The sequence below is a fragment of the Gekko japonicus genome, unplaced genomic scaffold (genome assembly GCF_001447785.1).
Source record: "Gekko japonicus isolate JY-2015 unplaced genomic scaffold, Gekko_japonicus_V1.1 scaffold513, whole genome shotgun sequence".
Lineage (NCBI taxonomy): Eukaryota > Metazoa > Chordata > Lepidosauria > Squamata > Gekkonidae > Gekko > Gekko japonicus.
Window position 1 is genome coordinate 254,451 of NW_015171519.1, and position 9,880 is coordinate 264,330.

The following is a 9,880-nucleotide window of genomic DNA, read 5'->3' on the forward strand; positions in this document are numbered from 1 at the left end:
AGCTGAGTCAGTGTGAGCTAACTCACAGTTTTTTAGCCTCTGGCTCACAGATTTTCGTCTTAGCTCAGGAAGGACGGCTCCAGAGCAAACTGATTTATGCAGCAGCCAAATCGCTCGCTCACAACTTTGATGCCAGTAGCTCACAAAGTAGAATTTTTGCTCATGAGACTCCACAGCTTAGAGGGAGCATTGGTCACCAGCAACAAGCCAGATGGGAATACTAGGCCCCGAAACCCATAAGTTTCTTTAAACATCCTTAGATCCATGTTGGCTTTCGGCCGTTGTCCCTTTGCCTCAGTTTTGCATCTCTGAAATGGGAATAAGAAGTTCTCTCACAGGGTTCATTGTGAGAAAGATGACATACTTTATATGGCAAAAGCAGAAGGCAACCTTTAACACTTTTATCTGTTGTCTGTGTAATTCACAGTGTATGGACTCTCTCTCGTTTCCACTACCTAGACTAATGTTGACGGCTTTATGACATTTGAAACAGATAACGTATTACCTGGAAATCCAATGTATGTCCTCAGCTAATTTCGCTCCAATTTGTGTTTATTAAGGTCTTCTTGATGCCTTTTCATTGTCAAGATGCGACCTGTCTGTGTCTAGTTTGAGATACAAAGCTAATATTATAATGGAAACGAGGAAGAAAAGCATAGTCATTCTAAGGGTTACAAATAGAGCCAGTTTGGTGTAGTGGTTAGGAACGCGGACTCTGATCTAGGAGATCCGGGTTTGATTCCCCCACTCTTCCACATGCAGCCAGCTAGGTGACCTTGGGTCAGTCACAAGTTCTCTCAGAGCTGTTCTCTCAAGGGCAGTCCTGGAAGGGGCTCTCTCAGCCCCACTTACCTCAGGGTGTCTATTTTGGGGAGGGGAAGGGAAAGGAGATTGTGAACTGCTCACAGACTCCTTCGGGTAGGGAAGGGGGGGACAAATCCAATCTCTTCTTCTTCATCATCCTCTGTACACTGGGAAGGCTTTTAATATATGTGGGTGTACCTAGATTGCTTTTTAACAGAGGAAATTCTAATTTTCAGGTTTTTGGCTGCATTTGTGAATTGTGAAAATCTTATTCTGCAAGGGCAATTTCCCTCCCAGTAAAAAAGGTAAAGGTAAAGGTTCCCTTGCTCGAAAGCCAGTCGAATCCGACTCTAGGGTTGCGGTGCTCAACTCCGTTTCAAAGCCAAAGAGCCAGCGCTGTCCGAAGACGTTTCCGTGGTCATGTGGCCAGCATGACTAAACACCAAGGCGCATGGAACGCTATTACCTACCCACTGAAGTGGTACCTATTTATCTACTTGCAATCTCTTGCTTTTGAACTGCTAGGTTGGCAGGAGCTGGGACCAGAGACGGGAGCTCACTCCATCCCAGTACAAACTCACAAAACATTTTTCTTCACTAGCTCCACCTGTTGGCCTTCCGTAGCTGTCGCCCTCTTCCCTCTTTTATTTTACTCATTTTTAAAAAATTTAAATGCTGGGGGGGGGGGAGGTTGGCCAAGGGCCTCGGCGTGATTTGCCATGAAAAATACCCTAACGGGGAATGTAAGGACCAGATGCAGTTCTGCAGTCTCGCTAACTTGGCGGGTGAACCTTAGTGGCTATAGATTTCACGCTGTGCCTTGCATGCGGTTGGTGATTAGGAACATACAGTTTGTACAGCCATAGCCTTCTGTTCCGGGTTCTCCTTGGGACACCTCAGGTGTCGTCGTGCTCCCGATTGACGTGGTGACCCTTAATGCAGCCCTCCTCCCCCCAAAAAAAGCGTTCTTACCCTCCCCAAATCCAAGTCGTTTCGTCATCAGCCGTCAGTTGCTTATTAAGCCTCACCGAGGCTTTTCCCGAAAGATGCAGTAGTTTGAACAGACCGACTTTCATTACATTCTCTGTTGTTACTTAGCAAACTTCTGTCTCCCCCCCCTTTTATATTTTTTTTACTCGTGTGTCGTGAGTGCCATCTTGTGGTTCTTCTTCTAACTGCGGTTCTCCAGCACCCCATGGGGTTTTGTGGCTACTGGCTCAAAATGGTCGAAGGCTCCCCCCCCCCCCCACCTCTAGCCTATAAAACAACAAAACGCGGTTGCTCGCGCTTTTGCATTTGTCGAGGATGCCGGTGCACGTTTAACAAACAGCTCTTTTCTGCTTCTCCCTCCAGTGTTCCCAATTCGTGCCCCGCCAGCCCTCGCGGTGCCGGTTCCTCCGGGTATCGCTTTGTGCAGAATATTACCTCGGACCTGCAGCTGGTAGCGGAATACGCTGCAAAGGCCACGTCGGAGCAGCAGGCGGACGCGTCCGGCGGGGACAGCCCAAAGGTGCGAGCAACTTTTCCCTGTCTGTCCAACTCTCTTGCAAAGTATGGATGCGTGTGAATGTGTTACAGTGGCAGGGATTCTGCTGGATTGTCACAGGTGGGCTCCCCTGGCACGTTTCCATAGCCTGGTGAGTGCACTGCTGGATCAGAGCACTGGTCCATCCAGTCCAACATCCCGTCTCACACAGTGGCCAGCCAGTTCCTCTGGAGGGCCAATCACAGGGCAGAGAGGCCGAGGCCTTCCCCTGATAAGAACACCAGAAGAGCCCTGCTGGATCAGACCAGTGAAGGTCCATCTAGTCCAGCATCCCGTCTCACGCAGTGGCCAACCAGTTCCTCTGGAGGGCCAACAACATGGCATAGAGGCCGAGGCCTTCCCCTGATAAGAACACCAGAAGAGCCCTGCTGGATCAGACCAGTGAAGGTCCATCTAGTCCAGCATCCCGTCTCACGCAGTGGCCAACCAGTTCCTCTGGAGGGCCATCAACAGGGCAGAGAGGCCGAGGCTTTCCCCTGATAAGAACCTCAGAAGAGCCCTGCTGGATCAGACCAGGGGTTCATCTAATCCAGTCTCCTGTCTTACACAGTGGCCAACAGTGGCCAACCAGTTCCTCTAGAGGACCAACAACAGGGCACAGAGGCCGAGGCCTTCGACAGATCATCTAAAGAGCCCTGCTGGATCAGACCAGTGGTCCATCTCATCCAGCCTCCTGTCTCACACAAGCTGAGTTAGTGTGAGCCAGCTCACAGTCTTTTAGCCTCCGGCTCACACATTTTCGCCTTTGCTCAGGAAGGATGGGCTCCAGAGCAAACTGATTTATGCAGCAGCCAAGTAACTTTCCCCCACCACCACCATAGAGAACAATGGAGAGGATAGGGGCAACCTGTTTCGGGGCCCGTAGAATTGCTCTTGAAACTTGGTTGGTATCTTGGGGAGAGGCTCCATCAGCTACCCTGCAGGTTTGGAGCCTCTCCCTCAAACTCCTTCCTCTCCAGCCCACAGAATATACCCTATGTTTTCGCCATTGACTTCATTGGCCCATAAGATATAATGGGGCTGAAACTGACACGCTCATACTGATGAAACTGACATGCAGGAGTCTTACTGCCAGCTGAAATTGATTCTGCCCGATTCGGCCGAATCCGAATGGGCCGAATATTATTTTTTTTGCACACCCCTACTCCTCCACCTGCGGCTGGTTGGCCGTGGCTTTAAGGCTAAAGGGAATTAAGTAACAGGATGTGGCTCTGGGGAAACTTTCCACAGAAAATGCCGCTTGCCTTAACATTTTGGTTTGAACGGCACCTGCCTGGCCGGCTCTCGCCTCGTTAGACAACCTCCGGCCTCCGTTATTAATGAACTGTGAAACTGCTAAAAACTCCCTTGTGTCTGTCTGTCGTCCGTGTTGCTTTTTCTGCAGGACGAGTCAAAGCCGCCCTATTCGTATGCCCAGCTAATTGTTCAAGCTATCTCCTCGGCCCAAGACAGGCAATTAACACTAAGTGGGATCTACGCCCATATCACCAAGCATTATCCGTACTACAGGACGGCTGATAAAGGTTGGCAGGTGAGTGCCGGATGCCGGGGTGGAGATATGGTTTATTCGCCGGCTGCAAAAGCCTTTGCTTCAGGATGTATAACAGCTTCCACACTTCTGTTCCCTGCAGAATTCCATTCGGCACAACCTCTCCCTGAACCGTTATTTCATTAAAGTCCCGCGCTCTCAAGAGGAGCCGGGGAAGGGATCTTTCTGGAGGATAGACCCCGCTTCGGAAGCCAAACTGGTGGAGCAGGCGTTCCGGAAACGGAGACAGCGGGGGGTGTCCTGCTTTCGAACACCCTTCGGGCCTCTCTCTTCCCGGTAAGTTCAGCCGGATGGTGGACCGGCGACGGGACACCCGTTTGGCCGTATAATCCGGGTCGTATAATCCAAGGGCGATTTGTAGTTGTTGTGCGGGCTGCGGAAGCAATGTGACTCAGATTTTGTCGAACGTAGACGGGGATCGTGGAGGGGGAAAGAGCTTGCAGCTGCCTCGGTAAGTAACAAGACGCGTGATCAGGTCCGAGGCTTTCGTTAGTCCAGCAGAGAAGGTCACACTTCCGGCCCGGTCCAAATCCTCCCCTCCCGTTTTCCCTTACGTCTCAGAATGCTTTGCGTCTGCACCCACTGAAACCACATTTCACCTTAATCGCCCTTTCACCAGGTTTGGGTTAACGTTTAGCGTGGTTCATCAACCACGAAGGATCATGACTGGACCCGTGTTACGTCAGTCTGAGGCTGCTTTGTGGCACAGTATTTATTTATTTGTTTGTTTCGATTTATATCCCGCCTTGTCTGCACAGGCAGGCTCAAGGCGACATACAATAGGCTAAAATACAACAAAACACAGATGCGTACATGCAATACAGTAAAATTCCATAAATGATATACATAAAGTGCAGATGGCGATTGCTGTAAGTGGTCCAATGTGGCAAGGCCAGTGTCCAAGTTGCTCTTAATGCTAGCAGTGTGAGGGCCATAACGGTTCAGTCTTTAATAGTTCATTCCTCAGTGGCGGCTCCTAATCAAAGGCCTGGTGGAAGAGCTCCGTCTTACAGGCCCTGCGGAACTGTAAAAGGTCCCGCGGGGCCCTGATGACTTCCGGGAACTCGTTCCACCAGTATGGAGCCACCACTGAGAAGGCCCTGGCTCTAATGACGGCCAATCTGGTGTCTTTTGGACCAGGGAGACTCAGGCGGTTTTGCGACCCTGACCTCAGTGCTATCTGGGGGAAATGTGGGGAAAGGCGGTCCCTCAGGTAAGCAGGCCCCTGACCATATAGGGCTTTAAAGGTCAAAACCAGCACCTTCAAGTACTCAGACTGTAGTCCGAGGTTAGTTTCCATAGTCCGAGGTTAGTTTTACCGCTACAGTGTTAAGTTACATAACTCAAGACAAAGCATTAGACCTTAGTTCTTTGTAGAAAGTTTAATTCGTTTTCCTTTTACCTTCTTTATTTATGTACTTTACGAAAACATAGTTTAATGAAGTAGCACAACCCCAAAAAAGAATGTATTAAACCAGAGGCGAATACCAGACGGGCTCCGTGCTGTTGACATTATCGTAGCAGAGCTTGACGGAAAAGGTGGGGGATTTTAAAGGTTCCTCCATTTTGCCATACCGTTTTGCTCCTGGTTAGCACTGGAAACTCCACCTTTGTAAAAGAAAATTTGGAGTTTGATGGTAAGCAACAGGTTGTAGGCGAAGATCACAAGGCCGACTCGTATACATCGGCCTTTGGAGGGTAATCCACATGTCTGTTTTTATGTTGGTTTTACCTTATTTGTGGGGTTTTGATGCTGTAAGTCACCGCGAGACCCTTTGGACGAGCAGCGGCTAAACAAAACTAATAAATAGGATTGTAACAAGGGATTCCCTCCTGCATCCAGTTAGAGAACCTGAACTAAACATTGTCCAAAGGATTTGCCGCTGTAAACCGTTCAGTGGCAGAGTTCTCCAAGATTTATCTGTTACAGGGTACTTATCAACCTTTAATTCTATTACCAGAGTAAAGAGTAAAGGGGATGAGTTCAGTTCTTTGAATTTTAACCAACAAACCAGACAGGGAACCTGTAGAAACATTTATCTTTTATTGAGAAAAGAAATAGTTCTCTTTGTTCAGCAAGGCCAGAGAAAGATAAAAAGCAAATAAACATTAACCCTACAATTACTGTGAAGAGGCATACTAAAATTATCCAAGTTCCCGCTTACTCCTGTTGTGGTGAATAATAATTTAAGAAGTAAACCAGAACTTTCTGTCTCTCTGCCTTTAGGGATTATCAAAAAGCCCGAGACGCCACCCCGCCTTTTCTAAATCTCACCTAGCGTTTTCTGAGACTTTAATCCAGAGAGATCTGATTTGCTTGTCACAGCAATGCATGTTGATAGGAAAATATCAATCTTATCTTTTCCCAAATCTGTTCTATGGGAACCATGTGATTATTATCCAGATAACCGACTGGTTCATGACCAAATGTGAGATAATCAATGCAAGTGTAAACAAGCCAGTCAGCATGTACATATGAGTAGCGTCCGATAGTGCAAGATAAGAAGGCCGGTCTCAGCTCTTAACCTCTGTTGAACAGTAGTTGATCCAACTTCTCCTGTACTTGCTTCCGTTAACTGTCCAAAGCCACATATTTTAAAAGCTTAACATTTTAGTGTTAATATTTGATATCTGTTACCTGTTTTTATGTTGTTTTTACCTTATTTGTGGGGGTTTGATGCTGTAAGTCACCGCGAGACCCTTTGGACGAGCAGCGGCTAAACAAATCTAATAAATAGGATTGTAACAAGGGATTCCCTCCTGCATCCAGTTAGAGAACCTGAACTAAACATTGTCCAAAGGCTTTGCCGCTGTAAACCGTTCAGTGGCAGAGTTCTCCAAGATTTGTCTGTTAAAGGGTACTTATCAACTTTTAATTCTGGTAATAGAAAAGTGTAAAGGGGATAAGTTCAGTTCTTTGAACTTTAACCAACAAACCAGACAGGGAACCTGTAGAAACATTTATCCTTTATTGAGAAAAGAAATAGTTCTCTTTGTTCAGCAAGGCCAGAGAAAGATAAAAAGCAAATAAACATTAACCCTACAATTACTGTGAAGAGGCATACTAAAATTATCCAAGTTCCCGCTTACTCCTGTTGTGGTGAATAATAATTTAAGAAGTAAACCAGAACTTTCTGTCTCTCTGCCTTTAGGGATTATCAAAAAGCCCGAGACGCCACCCCGCCTTTTCTAAATCTCACCTAGCGTTTTCTGAGACTTTAATCCAGAGAGATCTGATTTGCTTGTCGCAGCAATGCATATTGATAGGAAAATATCAATATTATATTTTTCCAAATCTGTTGTATGGTAACCATGTGATTATTATCCAGATAACTGACTGGTTCATGACTAAATGTGAGATAATCAATGCAAGTGTAAATAAACCAGTCAGCGTGTACATATGAGCGACGTCCGATATTGCAAGATAAGAAGGCCGGTCTCAACTCTTTAACCTCGGTTGAACAGTAGTTGATCCAACTTTTCCTGTACTTGCTTCCGTTAACTGTCCAAGGTAAAAGCAACTCTAAACAAAGAGAGTTCGCCGACAGTTGAAAAGTGCTCGAACTCTCAGTTAGCTTGCAAACTCGATGAGAAAAGGTTAGGGATGTTGTAGCTACTGCTTCAGGATCCTGATGACTCACTGCGCATCCCCCGTTGACCCACACACACATTTGGCTGCCCCGTGTCGTCGTCGTCGTCAGTCACCTAACGCGGTTCTTGCCTCGGCGCTGTTCTCTCGCTTCCAGGAGTGCCCCCGCCTCCCCCACCCATCCTGGTCTGATGTCCCCTCACTCGAGTGGCCTGCAAACACCGGAGTGCCTGTCCAGGGAGGGCTCGCCCATTCCACACGACCACGACTTTGGCTCCAAGCTGGCCTCCGTTCCGGAGTATCGATACTCACAAAGCGCGCCTGGTGAGTTAAACCGAGAGAGCTCTTAAGCTGGGGAGAAAGCGTGCCGACAAAGGCCGTCGGTGTGCTCGGACCTAGGCTTGCGGCCTGTTAAAAGTGGCTGGCAGCTTTTAAAAACACGTCCTGCTTTGATACTGTAAGGTTTTAAACACTGTGTGCTTGCAAAGAAGAAGAGGAGATTGGATTTATACCCTGCCCTTCATTACCTGAAGGAGCCTTAGAGTCATTGCTCACGTCTTCAGATTCTGAGGTAGAAAAGAGCAAGAGTCCAGTGGCACCTTAAAGACTAACAAAATTGGTGGCAGGGGAGGAGCTTTCGTGCGTCACTGCTCACTTCTTCAGGTACTGAGGTAGAAAAGAGCAAGAGTCCAGTGGTACCATAAAGACTAACAAAATTGGTGGCAGGGGAGGAGCTTTCGTGCGTCACTGCTCACTTCTTCAGGTACTGAGGTAGAAAAGAGCAAGAGTCCAGTGGCACCATAAAGACTAACAAAATTGGTGGCAGGGGAGGAGCTTTCGTGCGTCACTGCTCACTTCTTCAGGTACTGAGGTAGAAAAGAGCAAGAGTCCAGTGGCACCTTAAAGACTAACAAAATTGGTGCCAGGCGAGGAGCTTTCGTGCGTCACTGCTCACTTCTTCAGGTACTGAGGCAGAAAAGAGCAAGAGTCCAGTGGCACCTTAAAGACTAACAAAATTGGTGGCATGGAAGGAGCTTTCATGCGTCACTGCTCACTTCTTCAGGTACTGAGGTAGAAAAGAGCAAGAGTCCAGTATCACCTTAAAGACTAACAAAATTGGTGGCAGGGGATGCACTTTTGTGAGACACTGCTCACTTCTTCAGGTACTGCGGTAGAAAAGAGCAAGAGTCCAGTGGCACCTTAAAAAGACTAACAAAATTGGTGGCAGGGGAGGAGCTTTCGTGAGTCACTGCTCACTTCGTCAGAGCTGTCCGTGACCACTTTTCTACCACTACAGACAGACCAACACAGCTACCCATCTTGAACCTATCACTTTCGTGTGGGCCCTGAGCTCCTTTGGTTGGTGGAAGCCTTTCTTCTGACAGGTGGCTAATGCATTTCTTCTCGCAGGTTCACCCGTAAGTGCCCAGCCGGTAATCATGGCCGTCCCTCCCCGCCCGTCTGCCCTGCTAGCCAAGCCGGTGGCCTACATGCCGGCCTCGATTGTTACTTCTCAGCAGCCTTCTGGCCACGCCATCCACGTCGTGCAGCAGGCCCCCACTGTAACTATGGTGAGAGTGGTAACCACCTCTGCTAACTCAGCCAATGGATACATCCTGACCAATCAGGTGGCGGCAGGCGGAGCCCACGAAGCAACAGGAGCGGTCTTGGACTTGCCCGGTGAGCCTCGAGGTAGTGTGTCCAGCGTGGGAAGACCCAACTTCCCTTCCTTGCTCTTAATTGGACGTGTTTTCATTCAATGCCCCGTGTCTTCTTGTGACAAAAGAGACTAGATTAAAGCCATAACATCATTTAGTGTCGAGTGTGCCGCGTGACGGAGTGAGCTCCCGTCTGTGGTTCCAGCTCCTGCCAACCTAGCAGTTCGAAAGCAAGAAATTGCAAGTAGATAAATAGGGACCACTTCGGTGGGAAGGTCACAGCGTTCCGTGCGCCTTGGTGTTTAGTCATGCCGGCCACATGACCACGGAAACGTCTTCGGACAGCACTGGCTCTTCAGCTTTGAAACGGAGATGAGCGCCGCAACCCTAGAGTCGGATTCAACTGGCTTTTGAGCAAGGGAGACCTTTACCTTTACTCTAATGAAAAACAACCACTTATTCCCTCACAGAAAAAATACAAAGGTCAATAAAATTACACACAGCAGTCTGCTCCAAACTCTCTCAGTCAATCCTTATACTAATAGCAAAGTTGCCCCCTCCGTGCAGATACTTAAATCAGCACGGAGGGGGCAGCTGGGGGGCCGGGGAAGGTTTGTGCACACGTGGGCCAGTCCCCACGTGTGCACAAAAATTTAAAAAGTTTTTAAAAAATTCGGGGGGATATTAAAATCCCCCCGAAAGTGCAAGAGCGTCTCCTGCGCGTGCGGTGGGGG

At 48.2% G+C, this 9,880-nt stretch overlaps 1 protein-coding gene across 1 annotated transcript in view; it reads left to right on the forward strand.

Annotated features, from left to right (window-relative positions):
• The window catches only part of FOXK1 (forkhead box K1), a gene marked incomplete at its 5' end in the record, with an annotated part of 28,914 nt that overhangs the window by 12,228 nt on the left and 6,806 nt on the right, over positions 1 to 9,880 (forward strand). Inside the window, 5 exons of the mRNA XM_015419403.1 lie at positions 2,158 to 2,314; positions 3,735 to 3,881; positions 3,982 to 4,175; positions 7,646 to 7,812; positions 8,899 to 9,168. Of these exons, the coding sequence (XP_015274889.1) occupies positions 2,158 to 2,314; positions 3,735 to 3,881; positions 3,982 to 4,175; positions 7,646 to 7,812; positions 8,899 to 9,168 (935 nt within the window). The remainder of the gene's footprint in view (positions 1 to 2,157; positions 2,315 to 3,734; positions 3,882 to 3,981; positions 4,176 to 7,645; positions 7,813 to 8,898; positions 9,169 to 9,880) is intronic.